Source organism: Oncorhynchus tshawytscha, linkage group LG02 (genome assembly GCF_018296145.1).
Source record: "Oncorhynchus tshawytscha isolate Ot180627B linkage group LG02, Otsh_v2.0, whole genome shotgun sequence".
NCBI classification, from domain to species: domain Eukaryota; kingdom Metazoa; phylum Chordata; class Actinopteri; order Salmoniformes; family Salmonidae; genus Oncorhynchus; species Oncorhynchus tshawytscha.
The window spans coordinates 16,100,291-16,114,048 of record NC_056430.1 but is presented as its reverse complement, the minus strand read 5'-3'; the positions used below and the strand labels follow the sequence as shown (position 1 = coordinate 16,114,048).

Genomic DNA, 13,758 nt, shown 5'->3' with positions numbered 1-13,758 from the left:
TCAAATGGGTTTATGCAGATAGAACTTATATGTACAGTACCAGTCAAAAGTGTGGACACACCTACTCCTTCAAGGGTTTTTCTATATTTTTACTATTTTCTACATACTAGTGAAGACATCAAAAATATGAAATAACACATATGGAATCATGTCGTAACCAAAAAAGTGTTAAACAAATCAAAATATATTTTAGATTTTAGATTCTTCAAAGTAGCCACCCTTTGCCTTGATGACAGCTTGCACAGTCTTGGCATTCTCTCCACCAGCTTTACCTGGAATGCCTTTCCAACAGTCTTGAAGGAGTTCCTACATATGCTGATCACTTGTTGGCTGCTTTTCCTTCACTCTGCGGTCCAACTCATCACAAACCATCTCAATTGGGTTGAGGTCGGGTGATTGTGGAGGCCAGGTCATTTGATGCAGCACTCCATCACTCTCCTTCTTGGTCAAATAGCCCTTACACAGCCCGGAGATGTGTTTGTCTCTGTGTTTTGGCTCAGTGTCCTGTTGAAAAGCAAATGATAGTCTCACTAAGCGCAATTCAGATGGGATGGCATATCGCTGCTGAATGCTGTGGTAGCCATGCTGGATAAGTGTGGCTTGAATTCTAAATAAATCACTGACTGTGTCACCAGCAAAGCACCCCCACACCATCACACCTCCTCCTCCATGCTTCATGGTGGGAACCACACATGCAGAGATCATCCGTGCACCTACTCTGTGTCTCAGAAAGACACAGCGGTTGGAAACAAAAATCTCAAATTAAGATTGATGAGACCAAAGGACAGATTTCCACTGGTCTAATGTCCATTGCTCATGTTTCTTGGCCCAAACAAGTCTCTTCTTATTATTGGGGTCCTTTAGTAGTGTTTTGTTTTACATAAATATGACCATGAAGGCCTGATTCACACAGTCTCCTCTGAACAGTTGATGTTGAGATGTGTCTGTTACTTGAACTCTGTGAAGCATTTATTTGCGCTACAATTTCTGAGGCTGGTAACTCTAATGAACTTATCCTCTGCAGCAGAGGTAATTCTGGGTCTTCCTTTCCTGTGGCGGTCCTCATGAGAGCCAGTTTCATCACAGCGCTTGATGGTTTTTGCGACTGCACTTCAAGAAACTTTCAAAGTTCTTGAAATTTTCCAGATAGACTGACCTTCATGTCTGAAAGTAATGATGGACTGTCATTTCTCTTTGCTTATTTGAGCTATTCTTGCCATAATATGGAATTTTACCAAATAGGGCTATCTTCTGTATTCCACCCCTACCTTGTCACAACACAACTGATTGGCTCAAACGCATTAAGAAGGAAAGAAATTCCACAAATACATTTTTAACAAGGCACACCTGTTAACTGAAATGCATTCCAGATGACTACCTCATGAAGCTGGTTGAGAGAATGCCAAGGGTGTGCAAAGCTGTCATCAAGGCAAAGGGTGGCTGGCTACTTTGAAGAAGCTTTGTTTAATACTTTTTTGGTTACAACATGATTCCATATGTGTTATTTCATAGTTTTGACGTCTTCACTATTATTCTACAATGTAGAAAATAGTACAAATAAATACAAAACCTGGAATGTCCAAACTTCTGACTGGTACTGTATATATATATATAAAAACAATTTTAACTTAAAAAATCGAACTTCACAGGCACATGAAGAACCATCTAAAGATCAATTATATGTGACTAACATTTTTTTTTTAACCAAAATGTCAGATAGAACCTTGTATCTACAAACATCAAATTGAAACCTAATTGAATCATTTTCACAAGCACCATAAGTATATTAAACATACACCTCTTTGTATAATTAGGGCTGGATTCCATCTGTATCACAGAAGATCTGCATTATAACTCAATAGAAATGATAAAAAGGCAAAGTTCCCGGGATCACTGAGACTGCATTCACGGTGAATGCTACATATGTCAGCTCAATCGGAAATGACCTTAAATGTATACGTGGAGCTTCCAGACCTTAATTAAGGGTAACGTAGTGAAGAGGTTCGACCAACCTTCTTCAACCTGTTTTAAATCTATTTTAAAAAGTATTTGGAAGGTCACATTTTCTAAAACCACATACAAGCACCATTTCACTTTGTCACATTAAAAGAGGAAGTATTAGGAACTACTGTGCTGGCTTATAGGGAAAATTGCACCCATTCGGGTCAAAGGCTGTGGACATTTTACATAGATACCAAGTAATACATTTGAATTCATGAGCACTGATTAAAACAAAAGCAGCAATGGATCAGAATGTGCTTTGTGGTAATTTAATGTACTGGACAGTACAGGTTTTGGCCTTTCTAGGGAGTTTTTCCTAGCCACCGTGCTTCTACACCTGCATTGCTTGCTGTTTGGGGTTTTAGGCTGGGTTTCTGTACAGCACTTTGAGATATCAGCTGATGTAAGAAGGGCTATATAAATACATTTGATTTGATTTGATTATGCAGTTTGATTTCTTTAGTCATTGAGGCACAAATACAATAATACATGGCTATAGCCTACATTATCTGTTGATCACTCATTTTTACCTAAATTATTGGCCTTCACAGTTCAAAATCCCCTTTTAACAATCCTATTCTATGCTGGTTCAGTGGAGAACAGGTATCTTTATGAGAAAATGTACTGTTTTTACAACTATATAAAATATAGTTAGTCTTTTAATAATTATTAATTATCTGAACAACAAACTTCCATATCCACTTTGCTTTCCTGAGATAAAAAAAAATCATACTTCTTTAAAATACATGAGTGCATCACACACACACCACGTTAACCCTACATCTTGTATATTGAAAAAGAAAATATATACCACATCTACCTTCAACTTTAAGTAAGGTGCACGGAATCAACAGAACTTTATCATTACTTTACATTCTTGGTCAAAATACAGCAAAAGAGTAAAACTACAGCAAATCATTAATTTAATCCAAATCATTAATTTAATCCACATAATTTCATTGCTACAGTATCCCCTATCCTAAAAGAGCATCATAGTCTATGTACCATACTAGCCTGCCACTGGTCGGCCGGATCCCAGTGATGGGCCAATGTTTTGGGTTGTCCTTGACTCGACTGAGCTGAGTGACCAGCTCATGTTTGCTCTTACCCATCACCAGCACACCTACTTTCTGGGCCTGGTTGATAGCCTTGAGGGTGAGGCTCATACGCTGGTGAGGCTTGGCTGGGCTCTCGGTGAAGGCTACTAGACTGTTCCCACTTGCATCTAGTTTGCTGCCTGGGAACAGAGAGGCAGTGTGGCCGTCGTAGCCCACTCCCAGCAGGACAAAGTGGAAGCTGGAAGCATTAACCAACTGGGTGATGTCGCTCTCATAGAGCAGCGCTCCACTATCCTCCTCCACACACAGCCGCTGGTTCATCTGCACCGGCATGGGGTGGATGTTGAAGTAGGACATCTTCACGTGTTGAAGCAGGTGGTCGTGCAGGGTGCGGAAGTTGGAGTCCAACTCTGTGAGAGGCACGCATCGCTCGTCCACCATCCACACGTGGGTGTCCCTCCAGGGGAAGGAGTAGTGGTGACGGGCCAGCCTCTGAAACAGAGCTAGGGGACTGGAGCCCCCGGAGAGGGCGAGGTGGAAGCGTCCGCCCTCCCTTACCGCGTTCTCCGCTGCAACCTGCAGGTCTCCGGCCAGCCGCACGATGAGCTCCTCGGGCCAGGCAGACACCATGTCAGCGCTGCGGTACTTCCCCTGCATCACCTGGAAGCTCTCCCTCCCAGACCCGCCCATGTGGTCCTGGGTGACCATGACCAGTGCCTCATTGGCGAAGGTCACCTTCCGTCCCAACAGTTTGAAATCCAGCATGTTGCCATTGTCCGCTCCCCCGGGATACAGGCGGGGAAAGGTGTCGGCCAGGCTCTGCAGGAGAGGTGTCCAGAAACTCCAGGAGGCCAGCAGGTTCTCAGCACTGATAAAGCTGTCCTTCCGGCCTTGGAAGATGTGCAAAATGAGTTCTGCGTAAGACTCCCTCTCCACCGTTGGCGTCAGCACGTAGTAGTCTGAGATGGGCAAACCTAATACACTGACATCTTTGTGTTCTGTTACCTCCTTCCACTCAGTGTCCATCAGGTCTGGCTTGAACAGGTTCTTACTCACGAGAATGGCTGGGTACTGCAGAGTGCCGTGGCCAAAGGAGAACACAATCTGCTTGGGCTTGCAGTGGACGCTGCTGTGGCTCTGGATACAGAAGATGTCATTCTTGAACAGAATGCGAGCGTAGCCTACACGCTCATCCAGCATCTTCCCTGAGGTCAGAATGACTGGCATGCCCTCGTACTGGGCTAGGTCAATGTGCACCATTATACCTGAAATAGAAAAAAACTGTTATAAAATAATAAAATAAAATAATAATAATAATAATAACCTATGTATCACATGTAGGGCCCTGTGATTTGGACTATCGTGTCACATGACTGAGATTTTAACCTTCATTTTAAGCCTTTTCAAGAAATCAGAATTACACCAAAGATGAAAGCATTTGTCTGAGGATGGTGCTGGAACATCTGACATAAAAAGAAAGGGGGATAGTTTGATGAAAAAGCTTTAAATAAAAGGTTAACAACCAGATCATGTAACATGATTGCCCAAAACACATGGCCCTAATCATATGTTATTACTATATGACAAAACATTTCTCCTTTAATAAGCCTTTAATGCACAGGCTGAATAGAAGAACTCCTACAGACAAACATTCTCATGACACTTACCAGCGAAGGTGGGGGTGAGGCTGAAGTGTTCCCTTGTTTTGCTCAGTTCTTCCTGTACCTCTGCATTGTAGGCCTGGTACTGACCAATGGCAGCACAGTTCCTGTCCAGGCGCTGCAAGGCACTGAAGATCTTCAACTTGTTCTTGAGGACTTCCTTAGTGTTGCTCAGGTTGGATGGGAGCTCCATGGTCAGAAGGGTCATGACCTCAGTCAGATGGTTCTGTATCACGTCCCTGATCACGCCATACTGTTCATAGAAGGAGATGCGACCTGTGACAAAGGAAGAATAAATCAAACAACCAAAAACTCCCTGACAGGTGATGTTACTATCCCCATCACATATTTTATAGAGGGGGTTAATACACTTTAACTATACAGTACCTTTGGCATCCAGGGTCTCCTTCAGTACAATCTCAACTCTCTCAATGTGGTGCTTGTTCCAGATAAGATCCAGATGCTTGCTGTTCTCCCTTCTGAATGGCAAAATCTTAGAGACAACCTTTTGAGAATAAGAAACAAACATTAGAATTAAAACCAGTTGAGTTGACAGTTGTTTTGCACTGCTTCGCTAAGGTTTTAGTCATCAATCTTGCAAAAGGGCAGAATTGTATCAATGTAGTAGTGTCTCCCCCTATGACCTTGGCTTTCACCTCTAATTGTTTATTTATGTCTGAGAAAAAAAACAATGTTTCAACCCATATTATCTAGTAGGCAATATAAGTATAATAAAACATTTACAAATATAATATGATAAAAAGACAAAATTATCTCAATGAAGCCTTTTCATATCTTATAATGTCCATACAGTATAAAGTTAGAATCTGTTTCTAACTATCTAACCAAAATATTTCACCTTCTTTATTACTTTACCAAACATATAGTTAGTGATGTTCACAAATTTAACAGATTTTGGACTGTCTAAATCACCCCCATCCCTAAAGATTGGAAAGCTGCCACGGTCATCCCCCTCTTCAAAAGGGGTGACACCCTAGACCCAAACTGTTACAGACCTATATCCATCCTGCCCTGCCTATCTAAAGTCTTCGAAAGCCAAGTTAATAAACAGATCACTGACCATTTCGAATCCCACCGTACCTTCTACACTGTGCAATCCGGCTTCCGAGCCGGTCGCGGGTGCACCTCAGCCACGCTCAAGGTACTAAACGATATCATAACCGCCATCGATGAAAGACAGTACTCTGTCAATCACCGTATTCTTATCGGCAGACTCAATAGCCTTGGTTTTTCTAATGACTGCCTCGCCTGGTTCACCAACTACTTTGCAGACAGAGTTCAGCGTGTCAAATCGGAGGGCATGTTGTCCGGACCTCTGGCAGTCTCTATGGGGGTACCACAGGGTTCAATTCTCGGGCCGACTCTTTTCTCTGTATATATCAATGATGTCGCTCTTGCTGCGGGCGATTCCCTGATCCACCTCTACGCAGACGACACCATTCTGTATACTTCTGGCCCTTCCTTGGACACTATGCTAACTAACCTCAAACGAGCTTCAATGCCATACAACAGTCCTTCCGTGGCCTCCAACTGCTCTTAAACGCTAGTAAAACCAAATGCATGCTTTTCAACCGTTTGCTGCCCGTACCTACCTGCCCGACTAGCATCACCACCCTGGACGGTTCCGACCTAGAATATGTGGACAAATATAAATAACTAGGTGTCTGGCTAGACTGTAAACTCTCCTTCCAGACTCATATTAAACATCTCCAATCAAAAATCAAATCGGCTTTCTATTTCACAACAAAGCCTCCTTCACTCACGCCGCCAAACTTACCCTTGTAAAACTGACTATCCTACCAATCCTCGACTTCGGCGATGTCATCTACAAAATAGCTTCCAACACTCTACTCAGCAATCTGGATGCAGTCTATCATAGTGCCATCCATTTTGTTACCAAATCACCTTATACCACCCACCACTGCGACCTGTATGCTCTAGTCGGCTGTCCCTCGCTACATATTCGTCGCCAGACCCACAGGCTCCAGGTCATCTATAAGTCTATAAAGCTCCGCCTTATCTCAGTTCACTGGTCACGATAACAACACCCACCCGTAGCATACGTTCCAGCAGGTATATCTCACTGATCATCCCCAAAGCCAACACCTCATTTGGCTGCCTTTCCTTCCAGTTCTCTACTGCCAGTGACTGGAACGAATTGCAAAAATCGCTGAAGTTGGAGACTTTTATTTCCCTCACCAACTTTAAACATCAACTATCTGAGCAGCTAACCGATCGCTGCAGCTGTACATAGTCCATCTGTAAATAGCCCAACCAATTTACCTACCTCATCCCCATACTGTTTTTATTTTATTTACTTTTCTGCTCTTTTGCACACCAGTATCTCTACTTGCACATCATCATCTGCTCATTTATCACTCCAGTGTTAATCTGCTCAATTGTAACTATTCGCTCCTATGGCCTATTTATTGCCTACCTCCTCATGCCTTTTGCACACACTGTATATAGACTTTCTTTTTTCTACTGTGTCATTGATTTGTTTATTGTGTTATTGGCTTGTTTATTGTTTACTCCATGTGTAACTCTGTGTTGTTGTCTGTGTCACACTGCTTTGCTTTAATTTGGCCGGATTGCAGTTGCAAATGAGAACTTGTTCTCAACTAGCCTACCTGGTTAAATAAAGTTGAAATATTTAAACAGCGTGTGTTCCTCCTATAGACAAAGGGAGAAGGGCTATGTAAAGGGATCGATTTTGTTGTTCTGAGCATATGCAATGTGTCTGCCTCTGATGTAAAACACATTTTTGACTTCCACACAAATGACTTCTTTTAGGTTTAAGGAAGTGTAGAGCCATGAAAGTTATGTATTTAGATCCACCTCCTCGAGACAAATTCAGTGATTGCTTTGCTATATGTGTGTGCCATGAAGCAGTCAAGCTGAATAAATGTTTTTCTAAGGACCACCCCCTAGAAGATGTTTACATAGTCCGAGGAAGCTCTGGCTCTTCTGACTTATAAAACGGTGGGAAATCAATAAAATAAGTACTGTCAACATAATTCTTTAAAAAGTAATTCTAGTGCCCGATTTCAGGACGGTCAGCTTAATTAAACCAAAGACCTGCTTCAAATGTGAAGTATTGTGTTAAAGTGTAACCTACTATGTATGGACTGATCAAGAGGCCTACATCACCTGCTTCCCTAAATAGTGGTCGATCCTGTACATCTCGTTGTCTTTGAGGGAGGCACCCAGTTGAGTGGACAGGAGTTGGGCGCTACTGAGATCATGGCCAAATGGCTTCTCCAGCACCACCCTCAACCACGCCCCGTCAGTCGGCCTGCAGTTGTTGTTGATCTTTTCTGCAATGTCCGCATAAGCGAAGGCTGGCACTGACAGGTAGAACAGCCTGCCGGCCTCCACTAAGCCCTCCTGCCTCAGCTGCTCTGTCAGGTGTTTGCCCAGGGCCTGGTAGTCCTCTGAAGTATTCAACTGCCGATACTCAGCCAGCCTCAGGAACTGCTCCTTCACCAGGGCACAGCGCTCCACAGACAACTCCCGAGGACAGACCACTCCCTTCAGCACTTCAAACAGGATCGGAGTGGCCTTATCGTTGGGCGACAGGCCTCCGCCATAAAAGGAGAAGCTGTAGCCGCTACTGACCTGGTTAGTGTACAGATGGAAGAAGCCCTGCCACAGGTACTTCTTAGCCAAGTCACCTGTACCTCCCACTATGACCACTGACACATGACCTAGGCTCTGTGCTCCCTTGGCCTCCTTGGTATAGCCTCTCTGGACACACACAGTGGCCAGAAGCAGCAGTGCTGCCCACACAACCTTCCACATTCTCTGGTCCAACACAGATCAGCACCTACAGGAGAGAGACAGAGCAAGAAGAATCAGAGAATTTCAAAAAGGTGATTTACAGACCGTTTGTGGATTGCTAAGTATTTCCAAGTTATTAACCCATAATCACAGTGGCTGAATTACCCACTTAAAACACACATTGATTACAGTCGTGGATTGGTTTTCCGCCAATGCAAGCAGGAATTCTGTGAGGCAGCCTAGCCTACTCTTAATAATGTGGCATATTTGGTTTGTGGGTGGAAAGTGTCGGCTCTTAGCTATTCCATGAACTACAACATCACCCCCCAACATAATATTCTTACATGTCTCTGTTATAGGTTCATCTGTAGGTAAAAGTATGTGTCAAATTGAGGGAACTACTCTGTCAGTAGATAACGTGTCAATCCTGTGGTAAATGTTTTTCACATTTTCCACATTGATTGTATTCGAGTGGTTGAACCCCGAGGCCTACGTTTTGGGGTGGAAAGTTAGAGACAACCGGACTGCTCAAATTGCAGAGAGAGACAATGGTTTCTAGACTGAGCCCATTGAAAAGAGTGTGGCTAAGTCAACATTTACAAGATTAACAGACGAGGCATCTACTGTAAACAGCTTGCGTAACTTTACTGTAACGTCTGAAATCATAGTCTAGTATTGAAGTTTACACAGCAAACAACAAAAGTCAAGGCCACTGATTTCCTCTGGGAATCAAATACTTTTGGAATGGATGGAAACTTATTAAAACATTTACATTTTTAGCTGACAATAAGTCAAGATTAAGGAGTGGTCCTATCCAAACAACCCAGATCACAGCTCTGACTGCAGGATGTTGATCAATAAACAAGAGGAGTAAAGATGAACATAGGCCAGGTCATTCAGTGTGAACAAATATCCATGGCATTAAGTTCTTGAAACTTTGGGTAACCAAAACCTCCTTTACCACACGTAAGACCACACATTGTATAATGATTTCAGTGACAGTGACATAAAGACTTGCTCTGTACTGTATATACATTGTAAGTTAGGCTAGTGGCAAAGATATAGGAACCATAGTGGCAAAGATATAGGAGCCATCTCAATAATCATTTTAGATACCTATCCCATGTGTCTAAATCCCAATCCTCCTGAGAAAATGTCTTTGACCTTTCAGGGAAATAAAAAATTACATGGATACATAGTTGTCCCATTTTTATACAGAACGACTCATTTATGATTATGAGGGATCAACTCAGTCCCAGCAAATAGTGTACAAAATACTATGAATACATATTTTGAGTACCGATTATATATTAACTCATGATAAGTGCAGAACTAACAAACCATTGACCTAATAACTTCTCAAAAGTTCTATTGTGGGGGAAAACTAGATAGCCCATAGCAGCCTGACAAATAACAACAGGGCTCACATTGTTAACCCAGTCTGCCTATGAGGATATTAGAGAATTGCAACACAGTCCTCCAGATGATCAGAAAGGCTGGATATTGGAAAGTCAAAAATGTACCATCCTGAAATTATACAGTAGCCTACACTCAATAAATATGGAACTTTGTAGAAACTCATAACACACCCAGTGCAAATGTATTGAGCCTTGAAGCCTTCACTCAACTAAAAAACAGAACCAAATGGTTTAACATCCACCTTCTGCCTAGTGTGTTTATCACATTTACATCCAAATTATATGTTAAACTTTGAAAAATTATTAATAATAGCATGCTTTTGGATACTATTTTCGCCTACTATTAATTTCTGACTGAAATACAAAAAGGAACTAAATAACCCAGGCTAAAATATGATGTATTTGTCATGAATAGTGTCCTCTCACCTATGGCCCTGCCATCACAATCTATCTATTGAAAGTCAATAAATATAAAAAATAAAATGTAAAAAAAGAGTTCTTAACAGGACAGTTACACCTGCTAGCTGTCTGATTTCAGCTATGCAGTAGATGGATACAATGTTACCCAACAACAGCGTTTCTGTCCATTTACAATCACAATAAAATTATTTTGTATAGCTAATCCATCTCACTCAAACTATTCAAACTAACCTAGTCTGAACATAAAAAATAATAAATTAATCCATCTCACTCAAACTATTCAAACTAACCTAGTCTGAAAAAAATAAAATAATATATATATATACAACTCAACTCTATAATATATATATATATATTATATGGAAATTAAGTTTACCTTCTCCCTCGACAGTCGAGTTCGATGAAAGATCGCATCCATCGATATTTATGTCAAAAGACACTTCCTAGAGCAGTCACGTGACATCTGAGCGCTTGAATAAATTATGCGTTTCACAGATATATGAGCATACCAAATAGCCCGTACATTTCACCAGAGGCGTAATTGTTCAGTCAGTTACATTGGAATCCTGCATTAAACCATTAGGTCAGATGCAAATGCATTTTATTTGTATTGCTTTAGATTTTTAGGAAAATTTTACAAGAAAAAAAAGAGTGCAGTTGTTCACCTGTAACTACACATAAAAAGTTAAGGCTGACAGTTTTTGGGAATTGAAAAAGAAAACGAAAGCCGAGCATGGCAGTAGCCTGTCGCCTAGGCTATTTCACTGCATGCGGCTGAACTGACATCGTCTTGCTAATGCAGTCTCTCTGACAATCAACATAACATGCTTTCGGCATTTGAATGTGAAATAGGTTAATGGAATTCATATCATATGCTACAATACTAGTCAATTATTCAATAACACTGTTTAAAAATCAAACAAATCATGACAAATGTTGACCCTCTAATCTATATTATCCCATTTATTTAAAATCCCAGTTTAGTTCATACCACAGGAGGCTGGTGAAAGGAGGACGGCTCATAATAAATTATGGAATGGAGTTAATGGAATGGTATTAAACACATGGAAACTATATGTTTGAAGTGTTTGATACTAGTCCATTCCAGCCATTACTATGAGCGCGTCCTCCCCTTGTCTTCGGGGCTTCCATCTCTCCATCTCCTAAACATGACTGCCCTCTACTGGTGTACTACAGTTATTTAGAATTTCCAACTGAGGTACTTGTTTGAATGTTGAATGACGAGTGCCATTTTACACCCATAACAGTACTGTACTTTGTAGAGTCACTTTGGAAACACTCTACCCCCCTGCCTTTTTCTTTTGTTATAGAATAATATATACAATAAATATAAAATAAAATAACAAGATTACAAAATATGGTAAAATTGCCTGGCCTACATTACATCAATATTATTGGTAAATATTGAGAAACTAACTCAAAATTGCCATACAGTAAATTCAATATTCTTTAGGAACTAGTTTTGGCTATGCACCAGAACAAGAATGATACAACAAACAAATAAACATTTACCACCACATATTTTCTTTAACTAGATAATGACTCTTATAAGATATTAAAATAAATTACATATTTGGTTTTGTATCCTGAAACATTTGTTCGTACTGCATCAGCTGATCAGCCGTCTCATGCCATCATTCAGTGCCTATGGAACCAAGAACAGGTAAAACCAAGAGCTCTTTTGGTCTTTTTTCAATACTTGCAGTCTTTACCACATGACAGATTTAGACTGAAGTCATCTTAAATCAACCTCCCTGCACAAAAACTACCAGATAAGGTCATGCAATGTTCCCTGAAAACACCACATTGACCTTCAACTACACAAAAGCTACTTATAACACTATATTAAATCATGCCAATACACACACCACACACACACACAGCTTTAGGTCCAGTGGCCATACCCCAGAGCCCTCCCAAGTAGCCTTCCACTGTGAAATGTAAACAGTGCTTCCTGAGTGTGTGTGTGTGTGTGTGTGTGTGTGTGTGTGTGTGTGTGTGTGTGTGTGTGTGTGTGTGTGTGTGTGTGTGTGTGTGTGTGTGTGTGTGTGTGTGTGTGTGTGTGTGTGTGTGTGTGAGAGAGAGAGAGAGAGAGAGAGAGAGAGAGAGAGAGAGAGAGAATGGGCCCATACAGAGTTTGCTAGCCCAGCTGTCCCTGCCATAACCCAAGACTTGAGAGGCAGCACAAGCTCCGCAAGACACAAGCTGGAGGGCCACTGTATTCTATCTCCTCCTCCCCACAGGCCTTCTACCCAGCCTCTAGCTACCTTCCTTCCCTTTGTTCAGACTTCAGGGCAGACGTCGTCAAGCTGAGCACACAAACGAACGCATATGAATGTCTGCTCTCATCTTCATCAGGCCCCCTCGGCCAACACACATCACATTTACTACGGCTATTAACCAAATTACATTTCACTTTCGTTTGTCCTCTTACTCCCCTTCTACGTTCCACACAAGATCTGGGAGCAGGGACGGAACCTAAAAGCACAAACTGCTACTCATCTTTACATGGGGGTGGCTGTGGAAATGTACTGATACAAAGGACAATTGCAAGATAAGAAAAAGAAGTCTCATTCAATTTGATATAAACTTTCTTTGTAAAGTTTAGTGTAAAATGTAATTACAGTTTTTGTGATCTCAAATAAAACAACTGCCCCTTCAAAACACTCTCCTTTGGATTCACTGTTATTTCATTTATTTCATCATTGCATATGTATTTGGCAACACACTACAGGAGGGGATTTTAACATGTTACCCTGGACTGACTCTTAAACTTGATTTTTAATTTTATTTAACTAGGCAAGTCAGTTAAGAACAAATTCTTATTTTCAATGACAGCCTAGGAACAGTGGGTTAACTGCCTGTTCAGGGGCAGAACGACAGTTTTGTACCTTGTCAGCTCAGGGGTTTGAACTTGCAACCTTCCGGTTACTAGTCCAACGCTCTAACCACTAGGCTACCCTGCCACCCCAAAGCATGGTGCTTTGTCTAAACAGTTCCATTAACTCATTCTAGAAGTCTTTCATTCTGCCAACCACCAGTCAGCCCTGATAGGTAATATGCTGCAGTGATGCAGATGCTGGCAGTGATGGTGACTGTTCAAAGAGTGAAGTCATAGTTAAACTTCTCCCTTGTGTGAGTAATTGTTTGTGTGTTTCAACTGCATACTCACATTTCTTGCATCCATAGAGTGGAAACATGTCCGAACAGGCTCTTTTCTATGCTTCTGAACACCACCCTTAAAAAAAAGTCCCTTTTAAAACACACACAGACGCCGCCCAAATTCCAGTTGTGAGAGGTGCTGAAAAGATTTGGGTTTCAGTGTGATAAACTTAAGAGGACATTGTAAGACAAACAAAGCGCCCTCTCATTCTTAGA

At 41.5% G+C, this 13,758-nt stretch overlaps 1 protein-coding gene across 1 annotated transcript; it reads right to left on the bottom strand.

The window, feature by feature from the left end:
- Positions 1-2,642: 2,642 nt before the first annotated feature.
- Positions 2,643-10,797, bottom strand: LOC112247063 (GDH/6PGL endoplasmic bifunctional protein-like). The gene is made up of 5 exons (XM_024415716.1): positions 10,736-10,797; positions 7,892-8,567; positions 5,108-5,225; positions 4,727-4,996; positions 2,643-4,324 (listed from the first exon to the last, which is right to left on the bottom strand). Exons 2-5 carry the CDS (start codon positions 8,540-8,542, stop codon positions 2,976-2,978), a joined length of 2,388 nt encoding a protein of 795 aa, XP_024271484.1. The 5' UTR covers positions 8,543-8,567; positions 10,736-10,797; the 3' UTR covers positions 2,643-2,975.
- Positions 10,798-13,758: the final 2,961 nt, after the last annotated feature.

Coding starts and splice junctions, on each gene's coding strand:
- LOC112247063 (XM_024415716.1), bottom strand. CDS start 8,542: ATGTGGAAGGTTGTGTGGGCAGCACTGCTGCTTCTGGCCACTGTGTGT. Junction 5,226..7,891: donor ACCACTATTTAGGGAAGCAG/GTGATGTAGGCC, acceptor TATTCTCAAAAG/GTTGTCTCTAAGATTTTGCC. Junction 4,997..5,107: donor GGAGACCCTGGATGCCAAAG/GTACTGTATAGT, acceptor CCTTTGTCACAG/GTCGCATCTCCTTCTATGAA.